Below are 16,354 nucleotides of genomic sequence, written 5' to 3' on the forward strand. Positions count from 1 at the left end.
TGTAAGACTCGAGCAGCCAAGGATGAGGGGTTTTGGATCAGCCTCCATCCTTGCTTGGCAAGTAGAGCCATGTTAAAATCCTCAAAGTCTCTAAAGCCGAGTCCTCCATCTTGTTTTGATTTGCCTAAGCCCTTCCACTTCACCCAATGCACCTTATCTTTATGATCTGACTGTCCCCACCAGTAAGACTGCATCAGTTTGTTGATATTCTTGAGGATGCCCTTTGGTACTTTGAAGATGCCCATGCAGTAGGTTGGGAGGGCTTGAATGACAGCCTTGAGGAGGATCTCTTTGCCGGCCTGTGAGAGTAAGTTAGACTTCCAACTTCCCATTTTAGCTTTGATTCTATCCAGGATAGAATTGAAAGCCCTTGATCTATACTTGCCAATAAATGATGGTAAGCCAAGATATTTATCAAAAGGGCTTGAGGCTCGAATGCCTGCTGTGGCAAGTATGGATTGCTGAGAGGCTAGCTTGGTGTTCTTGCTGAAAAAAATGGAAGTCTTCTCCAAGTTAAGTCTCTGGCCAGAAGCTAGCTCATATGATCCTAAAATAGCATGTAGTTTGCTCCATTCCGAGGGTAAGGCCTTGCAGAAAACCAGGCTATCATCTGCAAAGAATAGATGATTGATAGCCAAAGATCCTCTAGCTATAGGAAAACCTGAAAAATCACCCCTAAGATTAAACAATGCGTTTATAACAGCAAGGAATTATCCATTTCGGGGTAAAGGGAATCGCGCGCCACTCCACCATGCCCATAGACTTGAAAGCACTCCTCCAAATCACAAGAAACATGGCTTTACCCAAGTAATTAATTAATTAAAGCTAAATGCTAGATCATCGAAAGAGCATTTTTACTTTAGGAGAGCTAGCTAGCTAGGCTACTACTGTAATATCAACGGGAAGAGAACCTTGAGAAGGGGATCTTCCAACATATTATAATCCATGGGGTTAAATAATAATAATAAAAGATCATGATATGCTAATTAATCATATAAAAAAAATTCTTTATTTATTGTCAATTATTTTCGTCATAAATAATTATTTTTATAATAAATATTTATTTGTTCCCGTAACAACGTAAGAAAGTTTTGGGCGTGCATCCTTCATTTATGGCCCGATCATGTCAAGGCAATACGTACACCCTTCACCTTGTAAAGAAAAAACAAAAATGCGTGGGGAGGCGAGGTCATGATCATGTCCTTTCAAATTAATGACAAGAACTTCTCACCAACCCAACCCAATAATTATTAAGTAAATAAACAAAATGCATATAGAATGTTTATAATTTCTTTTTTTATATGAGCTGGCTACTCTCTCAATCGAAAAGATCAATGTTTTAATTAATTTCATGCATGGTCTTGGTCCATCTGAATAATAATAATAACGTTGAGGCCACTGTTATTTTCCCCCTCAATTACTCATGCAGTAAGTAGGTTGAAATTAAAGTATTTGATTTTATTAATTATTAGGAGACATGCATTAATCTCCATTCATTTCTGAGGTCACTTTCTTTCTTTTGATCTTTTCGTTTCTTTTTCAACATGACTGGACATACTTTAACTCTTCTCAAACTCTATCCACGTATCAGTCCTACGTATGTTGTGGCCGGAGAGAGAGAGAGAGAGAGTCATGAGTTGTACAAAAGCTGAGTCCCTATCTCACAATTGGTACATATATCTAACAGAATTTCATTAACAAACAGAAATAATCTGCCTCTGCTTTCTTCCTTTGACCACAAAGCCGTCGGCCATGATATATATGATACCGCTAGCTAGGTAGCTAGTATATTTTTTCGTCAATTAGCACGTAACTCTGATATTCTTAATGAAAGAGATGGGTCCAGCTCACTGTCAATTAAAACCAATATCACTAATTAATATTTATACAATTTTACGTACATGCACTCCATTTTTACGTGTTTTCTCCACCTAACAATAGCCGAAAGAGACATATATAATAATTTAACGTACCAATAGTGATATATAATTTCGTAGAATAGTCATCGGCATCGACCAAAATTGCGTTTACTCCATGGTCTTCTATCAATCGATATATATGTTACGGGGGAAGATCAATGAATCCCTATTGAGATCTCCCTTTCCACTATAAATATATATTTATTTATTTAAAATTGCGGTGCCAACGAACAATAATTGGGTTGAAAATTCAAAATTGGTATTCGTTATACCAACATATCTGAAATTTTGCAAAATTATGATCACATCTGTATTTATCACTATTCATAGAGAATAGAGATTTGCACCGTTTAAGAAAATATTATATTATAAGATGAGAATTTTGAGTTTTAAAATAAAATATTATATTTTAATATTATTATTGTTATGTGATTATTTAAAAAAGTTAAGAAAAAGTTGAATTATTTATTATATTTTATATGAAAATTTAAGAAAGTTATAATGATGAAATAATAATTTTAAATTTGAGATGAAAATTTTGAATAGCTAAATCATAGAGTTGACATGGAAACCTAATCGCAAACTATAATGTAAGCTCAATTCATGAATATAGTTTTGAATACATTTCCAGTCCCAAATTTGAGACTGGAAATGTATTCAAAACTAGATTAATATTAGTGGGACTGGAAATGTATTCAAAACTAGATTAACATTAGTCAAAATTTTAAGTACAGAGGGATCGGAGTTGTTTTTCATATGTAAAATCGAGAACTGTTCATTATTTTAATTTGTATTTATGAAGTTGTTAACTTTGTAACTAAACACTATGATCGAAAACATATTATTGGTTACAAATTAATAGGGGTAGATCGAAATATAACTTTTTGCTAGGGATCAATTAATTGCATAAATACATGAGTACATGATATTAAAGAAGTTAGGATGTCGATGCATGCATTGGTTTGCCGATAGGCAATGTTATTTGATAAAAAAAGAGTTTGAACAAACATCTTAATCAATTAACCGATTAAATCGACCCTGCTTGACAGCTCTACAGATATGACCATTACATTATTTTTTAAAAGATCTTAGAAACAAAATTATTGCTTGGTCCTCGAGAACTCTAGACTAGACATGATTTGTTGTTTTAAAAGTTATACCAACCATATTTGTTGTTGGGTCCTCTTACGCAACTTAGGCTCATGTTTTTGACCGACCGAGTAGTACCATGCAATCGTGTCAGGCACACTTGCGCTTAATTAACCTTTTCAATCTCCAAAACCTAACATCTTTTAAGCTCCGAAGTAAAAGGAAAAAACAAGTACTAAGGAAATGGATTATCCCATCAAGAAGCCAGCTAGCACGTTTTATTTATTTAATCTCCTTTTTTTTTTTGGGTGTATTTTAGGGCGTATTGATACCCGTAAAAAGATTTCATTTTTACACGCATATATATATATATAATATATATAGACATAGAAGTGGCTGATTAAATTGTGTGTGTATATGCAATTGACATGGTACACAGTACAGACAGAGAGGTGGGTGGCTTCTTTTGAGGGCGGTGTGCAGGGAGTAAGAGCGTGAAAAGACAAGTCAAACGTCAAATTGGGGTTCTTTGAAATCATAAGACAGTCAGGCCGGATGTGCTGTCAATCAACGGGATTTTCTTTCTTTTTCTTTTTTTCCTCTTATTTTCCTTCGATACGGAGTAACGGAATATTTTTTATTTTTTTGAGGGGCAAAACAACAGCTTCAATCTCGTCTCTGTCTTGCCTCACAGTCTTAGTGACCACTAAACTAACAAGACTGCATATACGTACAGTTAACATTTTGCAATACCTAATACTATCAAAAACACTTGGGAAGACCTCTTTCTACACGTGCCAGGTCTTGTCTCACGTGTACAAATCCGGTCCCACTTAAAAATAGGAAAAACAAAACTCTCGATCAGTTAAGGTACAACATTAACTACTATCAAGTTTTGTTTGGCTCCAGTCCCAATATATAATATGAATCTTGAACCAGCCCCCACGCTCCCCAGCTCCAGTACTCGGCCTCCGCTACTGTGTTCACTTACAGTATTTTACCCTCTTCCAAACTTCAATCTCTGTTTCCCTTTTTTCTTTGTTCTTCTGTTTCTGGTCTTACGTCAATGTGATTCAACGTGACAAGAAAATTAAAATAAGTGTGTATTTTCAAGGGAAATCATCATATCTTCAAATAATGGTTTCGTTCAAGGAATAATGGACCCTCATGATCACAAGTTAACAACTAAGTAATTAACTATTAAGACAACTTTCATCATTTGATCTATATATAGTCTTAACAAATATATAAATATATAATGTAAAATATAAAACAATGATGCTTTATTTGTTTAAATAGGAACCTCATTATTTTTTTTCCCATATTGGTGAATCTTTTAATAGAGAAGTACGACAAGTCTTGAAATATATATATATTAACAGTAAAGATAATAAAATTAGAGCGGTGCTACTCTTAAAGTGCACTCATTATGACCACATGCATACTTTTTTTTTCATTTTTTATTTTAGATTTTTATAATATATTTAAAAAAATTTTAAAAATAAAAAATATCAATATACTTAAAATCACTTCTTTAATTATTAAGTAAAAAAATATTAAAAAAATTTTTTATGATCAGCGGTCACTTTGAGGGAATATGGAGAAAGGGCATACAAGTATTTTTCATAAAATTATGGCTGCATGTGCATTTTGTATCTCAATGATGTATACGACAGACCTTATAAATATTTTTATATATAAAGTATTTTGTATCAAATCAAGTACTGTAATTTTATTAAATACAGTTTGAATTAATATTAGATCTTCCCCAAAAATGGAGGGTACGATAATACTGCTAGATCTCTCGTGATATAGAGTAATGTTATATATAATCACTTTTATATATTTTCTATGCATTTCACTTATATGATTGGTTGCGTCAATTTTTTTTATTATACGCAACTAATCATATTTGTAAAGTGCATAAAAAATACGTAAAATTGATTACATATATAATTTTTAATATATATTTATAATACTTTTTACATAAATATTAAATAAATATATACAAGTCATTAAATTGTTGGTCACAATTGATTACGTACGTTATATATAGGAAGCATGACCAAAAGCATATATTGAAAACTTGCATCATCGGTAAAGGTAATATATACCTACGTAATTTTGTATGGAAGTCAAGCTAAGCCAGATATGTTATATTTCTAAAGGCTAAAAGGTAGGTAGCTAACTTTTACCAAGGGAAAAATGAAAGGCTAGCAATCCTTATTTTTTCAAATTAATATATATATATAAGTGGGGTAGTAGAAGATGTTAAATTAATGGACTTTACATATCCAATTAATATTATTATTGTTCGGTATTCACGGGGAGTTACAGTTGTACGTACGTTGGTGCGACATGGTACTGGCCAAGAAAGTGATGGCACCAGTCGGCAGGCAGATGATCAACAAGATCAGCCTCATCAGTCTCTCCCATAAGCCAAAAAAGTCTACATAACGCTTTTTTCTTTGCCTACATATATATTTTATATATATATATATATATATAATGTATATAGGAGGTGAGAATATTGTTTGTAGTGGGTTAATTAAGGACATTCCCCAAACAAATTAAAAATTCCATATAAACTAAATATAATGAAGGCCTTGATCAGTTGAGATCGAACGGTGAAGACCACAACAGTAGTAGTAGTAGTAGTAGCGTTGGCATGAGTCAACAGGGCAGGCGCATCCATGTCATCTAAAGTAGTTTACACTTTTTACCAATAAATAATTCTTTTGTTTAAGCCTGAGGTTCTTCGATATGTTAATGTGGTTTTTTAGTATTATATATATATATATATTACAAATAGTGAAACACGGACTAACCAAAAAAATAATTCAATCCTTTTGGTTTATATAAAAAAACAAAAGGACAGAAATGCTTTCATTTCACTCTAATCATTTTCTTCTATCACCTCCATTAATTTTTATTAATTAATTGTCAATAATTATTCCATTTATTTATTTATTTTAAATACCATAGCCGCCCAGAACAGCCACCCATATTGCGCTCTCTCACCCTCTCTCTCTCTCAAAATATCTACTTGTACAGTTCTACTAACACAAAAACACCGCCATCCCCACACGCACTACATGACCACTCCATTTGACACAGAGAATCTCATAAAAACACACAATAGTGCCATCATCAACAAGAAGAGGAGGAAATGATCCCAATCCTCTTCCTGTTTTCTTGCACCACTTCCTAATAACTCCTCTTTCCACCTTCCTCTATCCCTCTCTGATCAGACACGCACTCCAGTAAGCACAAAGAGAGACGACGCAACCCTAAAACTAGAGACAATTAACCATGACCCTGGATGACTCCCTAAGATCTCTTTCCATGGACTATCTCAACCTCCTCATCAATGGCCAAGCCTTCAGCGACGTAACCTTCAGCGTAGAGGGTCGTCTAGTCCACGCCCACCGATGCATCCTGGCGGCGCGGAGCCTCTTCTTTAGGAAATTCTTTTGTGGGCCAGACCCGTCTTCCGGGCTGGATCCAGCTGGGTCCAGAACCAACCCGGCAGCGTCACCGGGCTCGAGGTCGGGCGTCATACCGGTGAACGAGGTGGGATACGAGGTGTTCTTGTTGCTGCTGCAGTTCTTGTACAGTGGCCAAGTCTCTATTGTGCCTCAAAAGCATGAGCCAAGGCCTAATTGTGGGGAGAGAGGGTGCTGGCACACGCATTGCACCTCAGCCGTTGATCTTGCTCTCGACACTCTTGCTGCCGCTAGATCCTTTGGTGTCGAACAGCTCGCATTGCTTACTCAGGTTTCTTTCTACTTATGACGATGCGTCGTTCTCTGTCTTTCCTGGTCATTGCGGTACAGTGAGCGGGTCATATGTTTTTGCGGGTTTTTGGAATTTGGGCAACTACTGGGTTTGGTTTTGGAAGTGGGTGAGATCTTAATTTGGCGGTTTTTTTTTTCTCTTTAATTCTTTATATATTATCGTTTAGGAATTTACTTACCCTTCTGATGAAGTGGGTAAGACTGGGTTTCTGTTCTATAATCTTCAACCTTTTTTAAAAGAAAAGTTAAGTCCAGTCTTCTCCTTTATAAGCACTTGAGCTTTATTTCACGGTGTTTCAGTTCTCCTACCGTACGCATTTGAATTAGAACTCTCTCCTCATGTATCTGGTTGGATACAATGTGTTATATATTCAGTTCGTCTTCGAAGTATCTCATCCAATTAGCTTTCCAATTGTCCTAAAGAGTTTGTTGTTCTTTACTACCACCTCCTCTTGAATATTGTCTTCGTTTTCTTCTTTCAGTTATACACTGAAAAAAAAGGAACATTTTTTTCTTCTGGATAAAATTTTCATGTTCGTGTGACAAAAGAAGCATATCTTGGTTTCATGTATAATTTCGTGTTTCTTGAATTGGGTTCCTTCTATATATCTTTATTCTGCATACCCCAGTTTCTAAATTTAGATCGTGATATCCAGTCTTGTCTTCCACAGTCAGCTAGCATACCAAATCTTTCCCAAACGTTCACTTTCCTCATTTGGGTTTAAATTGAAAAACTATAAGAGAGCAAAACCACAACAGAATGGCTACTAAACGCAATTTTACCACAAAACATCCCATCATATTCTTTTCATCTATGAGAAAACTTCCCAGACATCTAACACCTGTGATGTAAATTCTACTTACCATCATAATTATCTTTTGTCTTTTGGACCACAGAAGCAATTGGCGAGCATGGTGGAGAAAGCCTCAATCGAAGATGTAATGAAAGTCCTACTAGCTTCGAGAAAGCAAGAGATGCACCAGCTTTGGACCACATGCTCCCATCTTGTTGCAAAATCTGGCCTCCCTCCTGAAGTCTTAGCCAAGCACCTCCCCATCGAAGTCGTGGCCAAGATTGAAGAACTGCGCGTCAAATCTTCTCTCGCCCGCCGCTCCCTCATGCCCCACCATCACCACCACCACCACCACCACCAAGATCTTGGTGCAGCCGCTGATCTCGAAGACCAAAAGATTCGCCGTATGAGACGGGCACTCGACTCATCTGATGTGGAACTTGTCAAGCTTATGGTTATGGGCGAAGGGCTAAATCTCGATGAGGCATTAGCTTTGCATTACGCAGTCGAAAATTGTAGCCGAGAAGTTGTGAAAGCCTTGCTTGAGCTCGGTGCAGGAGATGTTAATTACCCTGCTGGACCGGCCGGGAAAACCCCACTTCACATTGCGGCTGAAATGGTGTCGCCCGACATGGTAGCGGTCCTTCTCGACCACCACGCCGACCCGAATGTTCGGACCGTCGATGGGGTTACTCCCCTCGACGTACTGAGAACCCTAACGTCCGATTTCCTTTTCAAAGGAGCCGTCCCGGGCCTAGCACATATCGAACCCAACAAGCTCAGGCTTTGCCTTGAGCTGATTCAATCAGCAGCCCTTGTTCTTTCTCGTGAAGAAGGCAATGCAAATGCTCCTTCTTCCACCACCATATATCCGCCAATGAGTGATGATCATAGCAGCGGTAGCAGTGGGAACAACATGGCAAACCTTAACCTTGATTCCAGGTTGGTTTATCTCAATCTGGGTGCGACGGCTTCAGGTCAAATGGGATCTAGATCAATGGATGGAGAGGATGATAGCAGCCACAACAGCCAGAGGGAGGGCATGAACAGGCATGGGTCGCAAGGTGGCTCATGTGACCCAACATTGTATCACCACTCTCATGACTTCTAAGCTGAATCAGATATATTTATCTTAATCTAATATAATATATCCATGGATGGTGAAAGAGAAGTTGAAATTTCATGAAAACTACTGATATTGGAGTTTATTGGATTATATATTTTCCTTTAATTTTCGGTCACTCGCTTGTCTTTTCCTTCTCTCAATGTTCTGTAGGGCGTACTTTTGGGTTTTTGTGGGCTTTTCAGTGATCAGAAGATGAAGTTCAGTTTCATTGGAGATGGAAGATGAGACGAGGTGGATCTGAGATTTTGCACTGAGGATACATGACGGAGGATAGACGCAGGTCAATCTTTTCACACCCGGCCTGCCAACTCCTTTGTATTCATTGATCAATATCTAATATCATGGCCTATTTATTGCGATAATTTTGTTTTTTTGTTCCCCCACCCACCTTTCTGTTGCCCCCGTTTTATATTTCTATACACGGGAAAATCTTTGGTTTCTTTTGCAAGGGGGCCTTCCTGTTTTTTCATTCTTTTTTCAAGCTTTTGTTTGGATATGGGTGCTTTATATTCTAATATTGAAGGGAATGAGCTGTCTCTTCCCCTTTTACCTATTTCTTTTCTAGCACCATAGGCTTTTGGAGAAACTTGATTGGCTATAGTTTTGGCTGATTATTTTAACATAAATGTATGGCTGTGGACAAATTGATTGGTTGTCTTGCATGAATGCAACATGAGTGTGACTACACACGACAGCTTATAACTTATATATTGGTATTATCTAATTCTGGATTCCCTCCATCCAATCCTCTTTTTTGTCCCCCTGCCCTTTTTGGACCTGTTATAATTTTAAAATCTTCCTGCTAAAACCCTAAGGATTTTTAATGCATTTTTTCTTGACCAGTGGGTATAATGGTGATCTGTTTCGTTGATCTTTGAGCTTGTCTAGTGTTTTCCTGTACAGTGTATCTTATTCTCGCCCCGTTGTTTCTTCGACTTAATTTGGGTTCATCAACTTTGAAGGAAAAATTAAAAAAACGTCAACTAGCGAGAGTACTTAGCATCCCTCTGAGAATATTGTCTTCGTCATGCATAACCTCTCACTGATAGACAATTTAATTTGAGACTCCAATTGAATAACAGAAACACAGTTGAATCATTTTAACTTGTATGCCAGTTAGCTAGGGATCGAGTTCTTTACTCCAGCAATTATTCATTCATTGTTATTGCTTTGAGTTCAACACTTGTAAATCTGATCTCTTTCAGAGAGAAAATAGCATTAATATACGGTCAGAATGCCATAAATATTGATTCTTAGTCATTTTGAGTGTAGTTTGGCATAAATCAATTGTTTATTGTTCTGACAATTAAGTTCTACTTATTATGATCATCCATATATGATGCAAACTCCTCCTGCGTCTCTTCAAGTTGTTTCTTTTGTAGCATGTTACAAATGAATAAGCAGACAACAGGCTTTTAAGTATTGGTTCGGTTATGCTTGAGTGCTTTTTGAAAACCCTAATTAAGGACCAAGGAAGCAGCTTTATAAAAGCTTATATATGATAGCTAGTTATTCGAGAATTTGATCTTATCGTGTTCTATTAATCTTACCGTGTTCTCAATGAGTTACTTTTGTAAACTATAATACATGATCTCACAACGCTAAATCTATATGATGGCCCTCTAGTACTAGATAGTCGTGTCTACAAATTGAGCTTATTATTATCCGGAAAAAAGCCATTTGCAGCAGAATATTGGTACATGCTAATTAAATAGCATTCATGCAACTAAGCCAGCTTTCAGCTCAAAATTAAATATGTTATTCTTGGTCATTTTCTTATATATATAAAGCCTGGAAAACAGAAATGGTTCTTTCCTCGCGAAGATTATTATAATATGTATATATATATATGTCCTATCAAGAAATGGTTTTAGTTGTGGAGGCCGGGTACCGAACGCGTAACACACATATCTTTGGTTGCTTGTCTAGATTTATCTTCCAAATTCCAAGGATAAGCTTTCTGCTCATTCTCTTTCTCTTTCGTTGTGTGTTGATATTATGTCAACTTAGTGCGTTTTGTGAATGTCCATAATCATCTATACTTCAAAGTGAATGTTGTGCGTTCTTTGACTTTGTTCAATGTTTAGTGATGACGATATTATCCTTAGTTACATCGCTTTGAAAATTACTAGTATTGTCGTAACAATGGCATGCATTTTGCTTTCAGATGCATCAGGCATGTCGATTGTGCGAATCATGAGCAGCCTGAGAGGGAAATTTAGGCTGAATTAATCAAAATAAGTTGAAGTACTGGACCTTCGTGCGTTATACTCCACAAAAAATTTACTCAATCACTGCTAGATCTGTAGCCTGTGTTGAATACTTAACTACTGCTAAGTACTTGTATTGCTCCAAAATATTCAACTCAAAAGAATAAAAAGGTTTCCTTGGATTCTCAAGCAAATGCTGGTCTCTTCCTAAAATAAATAGAAATAAAACATATTAAAAGGATATTTGATTGAAAATTTGGTTCTCATCTATATATATCAACTTGGGGATTCCCTTGGCGTACTTAGCTTAATTACTACCTTGGGAAACACAGGTACGTACGTAAAAATTTGGAAAACTGATCTGCATGCAATTTTCTTTCTATAGAATAGTCATTCGTTTGAGATTGGACGTATCACAGCACGTGAACTAAGATGATGACTGATCTCTCCATGTACACTTGACGGAACCTTCTGAAGTAGTATCGATCCATTTTGCCAGGAATATATTAAAAGAACTCAACCAGCAAGCTGCCAGGCATCTTTAAAAACTCCATGTTGCAAGAATTTAATTCAATAGCTATTGCATGATCCAGCCTCGCTTACTATAGATGATTAAGAAAATAAAGTTAGGGTACGTACGTAGGGATGGGGCAATGGTAATTTATAATGGCTTTGCTGCCATATAATTGAGAAATTTGGAATCTTTCGATCACCTACTTAAGGTGGAAAAATGGTGGTTGGAGTGATTTTCCATTTAACTTTTTGGCTTCTCATTTTGTCTAATCGGTAACTGAAATAGATCGATTTGACAGTGTTTTCATGACCATGAACCTTTGTAACGTAGGAAGTCTTGATTTTTTGTGGTGGAGGTGATATAGTTGACCAGAGAGAGAGAGAGAGTGTGTGTTCTGAGGAAGAAGATTGTACTATTGATTTGATATGCGTCCTAACTTAGAAGAGTGAAAATAGAGATGCTGGCTTAGCTCAGCTCATGAGTTGTGTCAGACTAAGTTATTGATAGAGGACACTTTGTTTGTTTGTATGCTTGATCGCATCTGAGTGTTAGTAGGTAGTAGCTAAGCTAGGTAACTCCATTTGGAGAATTTTGAGCGAGTTTTTCCTATTAATTGAGAGATGTCTTTTTTCATAATAATAATAATAATAAAAGTATGCTGGACCTTTCTTGAGCTCATTGGGCTGACCATGAACTCCTGGATTTTTTTTTTTTAAAGGAGAATTATGAAGTAATATTAGGAAATACAAAAAAATTAAGAACTGAATTATATTAAAGAGGAGCAATTAGGCAAAGAAACGACGGCATAGTTTCTTAAATATTAAAGCTAGCTAGCATAATTAAAGTGGCCGTGGGCACGATTTCTTGATTTGAATGGAGATGGAAGATGAAATCATGAAATCTCTGATCAAGGCTATAGTTAGTGCCGATAATTGATGTGTTACCCAAATATATGTTTTACACTTTTAACCAATTGGTGGATTTTATTCATAATCTGAGCGACATTAATTAATATTGTTACATGATGTACATTAATCCATTTTCTCAATTTCTAGCTGGGTGCAAATTGTTGGAAATGATGCAAGAAAGAGTGTGTGTATATATGTATATATAGATCCAAATAGAAAAAAACAAAAGAATTCAAAAAAAAGTTGAGATAAGAAAATTCAAGGACACATGATCATGATCAGGGGATGGATGATGATCAGAGATATGATCTGGCCAAGGCCCTCTATCTATAGCCTCGATATATGGCATCGATGACGATCTGCGCGCAGGCAGGCCAGTCTCCATGAAATTAGGCTGGCATATAAAGGGCGCGCAGCTAGCTAGCTCTGGTCTCGTATGGACACGGGGGGAGGCCCCTCCAAAAACTATGAAGTTTAGATGGCATGCTGCAGTACCAGTACTACTACTAGTAATACTCGTGCCAGACAACCCAACATTCAACAAGTAATTGTCAGCAAACAAATATACATTATGATCAGCTTTTCTACGTACTGATTCCGCTAGCTGCTACGGCCTGCATCTCTCTTGAACTCCGCCCCTACCATGCGCCATTTTTTATCACCTTTTTTAATACATACGCAACAAATGAAACCGAACATTTCAACGCTACTTACGTACTAATATATATCAGCTCGGAAGAGTCGGTATTGCAGACGCCAAAAGAGCCTGGGCGCTGGCTAGCAGCTGATACCGCTGCCTACAAAAGGTAACATATGTCGCGAAAAAGGGAGGTGGGGTAGGGGCCCTCCCTCTCTCTCTCTCTCTGTGTTAGGTGTAATGAAATATTCTTTCCAATCTTTCATTTTTTGAGGGTGCTTTATTTAATCATATAAAAATTCCTTAAACACTCGAGTTAACTAGACGTGCTCACTTATGCATATTTGTTGTCTCTCTTTTCTAGATATATTATATGTATTTTTTCATCATAAATCATCTCTGATTATAGATATATGTGTCGTATAATAAGTGTAACCAAATTTTTTTTAATATATAAGAGTTGAGAGTTTGAATATATATAATTATCTTATTTAGAGACCTGACTTTATGTCCTCTGGTTCAAAAAATCTTGACAAGTATGAATGAAGTTGATAACATTTAAGATAGAGAAAAATCAATATTCTTCACGAAACAAAGAAATTTTATTCTTCATTTTATCATTTTCAACCATGTCAATTGTCTAGCATATTTTAAGTGGATTTTCAATATTGAAATAGTTGATCTACCAAATCAATTAATTAAGCGTGTCACATCACCCAAGATTATTGAGGATGATAAAATAGCCCTACTAAAACAAGTACTATTCCTCTTAACTTTGTATTTATTTTCATCACCATATTAATTAGTAAATAAGTATTCTCTGCGCGCATGATTATCAACACCATTCAAATGGTTCAGGCTTCAACCCCCTACCTCTGGTGCTCCATTTTCTTGTTTTATTGTCTTTGAAGCTCTGACATGCATGCGGATCATATAAATATATCTATATATATATATATATATATATAGTTTTGAATATCACCAGTTGAGCTTCTGCAATCTGTTTTTTCATTACCCAATACCAGAAGGAAGACACGAGAGAGAGATTTAAAAAACCGAGGAGCTAGCAGGAGTACTATCAGAGACAGGCATGCATGCTGCCAACCCCCCTTTTATTTTTTTCCTCCTTTGCTACCTCTCTGTCCTGGTAAAGGGGAGTACATGATTTTCTAAAGATCGAACATGATATAAATCAAGTGAAGAACTAAATTTCATAGTTAATTCAATTATTATATTTAATTGGCCGGCTGTGTTAAAAATATATGAATTAATTAATAAAATCTACATATTTTCATCAGTTTAAATTTTTTGAACAAATTATGATTTCATATAATATCATAACAGAGATCTTGATTTTGAATTCTTACTGATCTACACTCATCTATTTCATTTAAACAAGAGAATAATATTTATGTAAATTAGTGGTGAAAAAATCATAGAAGAAAATGCATAATACATATTCTTTGCAAAGATCACATTCTCAATCACAATGTTTTTAACTTAATTGACTATTGAAATTACGGCTAAAGATCACATTAATTATCAGCTTCTCAATCATTATGCATCATCTTTCAACGTCTTCGATCACTTTTTAGTGATCAACGAGACTTGATCACTTAGAAATGAAACAATATAATATATTTATGTCAACTAATTATATGAAACCCTTTGAGGAATTAAAAATAGTCAACTTAGAAACAACGTGATCATTATGATTGAAAATAATGATTTTGTGGAAAGTATGCGAAGATTCCCTTGAGCGTTGCCTTTGAATATAAACCAGCTAGCTTGTCCCAAAATTAGTTTCAGAGCAGTAATAGAGTACCATGAAAGGTCAAACACTTCACATAATAATGGACATGTTCATCATCATCTAGTGGCCGGCCCTCAAAAACATTACTCCTTGAATTTTTCTGTGTCATACAATTGGTCTTTATGTTAATGATTTCGTACACGAAAAATATCTCTTTTTGTTAGTCCTTCGGCTTCTCTGCCAATTCAATTATATATGTCTACCCATATATACATTTTTCTTTTCTTTTTTTAAAGTAATGCTCCTAGTATTTATTTTTTCGTTGTTATTACTATAAGAGAAGTGGATTTTTATGATCAAAATTTAGAGACCAAAAGGATTATTTCCGATGGTTTGTGTTGTAAATGCAATATCTCATATTATAAATAAAACAACCGTAATGATCAGATATAGATTCGAATTAATGTTTGTAACTTCAGATATCAGCAGTAAGTCCTACCAATATTTTTAAGAAAAAATGGTACACACTTGAAATTCAAATGAATATATATATATATATATCTATATCTATATTTTCGTGCATCTTATTTTTATTTTATTTTTTGAGGATTGTATTTTATATTTTAAGGATATTAATTGCTCAAGGTTCATATGACTTCTTTTTACACTTGGACGGAACAAACAAATTTTTGGTATCGTCGTGCCAGTAAATCTTCTCAAGTGTGAATTATTTTTAGTTTTCTTCATTCTATTATATCCTGGAAGCTTTAGGAGAGGCATTGTAAAACTTGGTTTGAAGATAAAGCCAATACGGTTGAGTCAGTTTGGCACGCTATTAAGTTATGGCTCTGTCGTGTTGTTGATCGGGTTATGAAAGTTTCTTCTGTTTCTATCTGGGATATTGATATTTTGAATAGATGGATATCCCGGTCTTGAATCCTAAGCCTAAGAGAGTTTGTGTGGTTAGATGGACTTGGCCTTGCTAGGGCTGGGTCAAACTTAACATATATGACACTCTGGTACTGGGGGTGTTATTAGGGATGAATATGGCAAGCTGATTGTGGCTTACTCTGTATATCTGGGTCCTGGTACTAATAATTTTGTTGAATTTAACAGCTTATTGGAATGAGTTTGCATGTGTCATACTCGTGGATTTTCTCGTGTTCAAATTGAGACTGACTCTCAACTGTTGGTTAATTGGATCACTAAGGATAATTGCCCCAACTGGTATCTAGAAGAATTTTGGGAAGAATTACATGCTTACCTTATTTGTCTGGATTATACTGTGAATCATATTTTTCGTGAAGGTAATGCAGTTATTGATGTTTTAGCAAAAAGTGGTGTTGAGGGTTTGAAATCTGTTTGGTTTGGAGATCAGAAATTGCCTAGTCTTTTAAGAGGTCTCATTCGCATGGACAAATTGGGCCTTCCTTATTTAAGGGTTTCCTAAGGTTTGTGCTTGGTAAGCTTTTTTTTTTTTTTTTGTTTATATGCTCCATATTTGCTTGCTTACTTTTTCTTACAGGTTGTCCTGTCTTCGGTTGATTTTGTGTTAGGTTTTTGTATTTTCTCGACATTGTATTTGAATGATTTAGTTATTAAGGTTT

General features: G+C 35.7%; 1 protein-coding gene across 3 annotated transcripts; it reads left to right on the forward strand.

The window, feature by feature from the left end:
• Positions 1 to 6,031: 6,031 nt before the first annotated feature.
• LOC122277482 (BTB/POZ domain and ankyrin repeat-containing protein NOOT2-like) lies at positions 6,032 to 11,079 on the forward strand. 3 transcript variants are annotated; one of them, XR_006229019.1, is made up of 4 exons: positions 6,032 to 6,785; positions 7,703 to 8,663; positions 8,876 to 9,005; positions 10,893 to 11,079. XR_006229019.1 is itself a non-coding variant. In XM_043087462.1 (3 exons), exons 1-3 carry the CDS (start codon positions 6,321 to 6,323, stop codon positions 8,908 to 8,910), a joined length of 1,461 nt encoding a protein of 486 aa, XP_042943396.1. In that variant the 5' UTR covers positions 6,032 to 6,320; the 3' UTR covers positions 8,911 to 9,369. The 3 variants fall into 3 exon arrangements, 2 of the variants coding, with proteins under 2 accessions (XP_042943396.1, XP_042943395.1); XM_043087462.1 differs by lacking the exon at positions 10,893 to 11,079 and having other exon boundaries at positions 8,876 to 9,369; XM_043087461.1 differs by lacking the exon at positions 10,893 to 11,079 and having other exon boundaries at positions 7,703 to 9,219.
• Positions 11,080 to 16,354: the final 5,275 nt, after the last annotated feature.

The sequence above is a fragment of the Carya illinoinensis genome, chromosome 9, assembly GCF_018687715.1.
Source record: "Carya illinoinensis cultivar Pawnee chromosome 9, C.illinoinensisPawnee_v1, whole genome shotgun sequence".
NCBI classification, from domain to species: Eukaryota; Viridiplantae; Streptophyta; class Magnoliopsida; order Fagales; family Juglandaceae; genus Carya; species Carya illinoinensis.

What these genes read in the sequence shown, in the direction of transcription:
- LOC122277482 (XM_043087461.1), top strand. Translation starts at nt 6,321, where the DNA reads ATGACCCTGGATGACTCCCTAAGATCTCTTTCCATGGACTATCTCAAC. An exon ending in AGCTCGCATTGCTTACTCAG is followed by an intron (nt 6,786 to 7,702) that starts GTTTCTTTCTAC and finishes TTTGGACCACAG; the next exon opens with AAGCAATTGGCGAGCATGGT.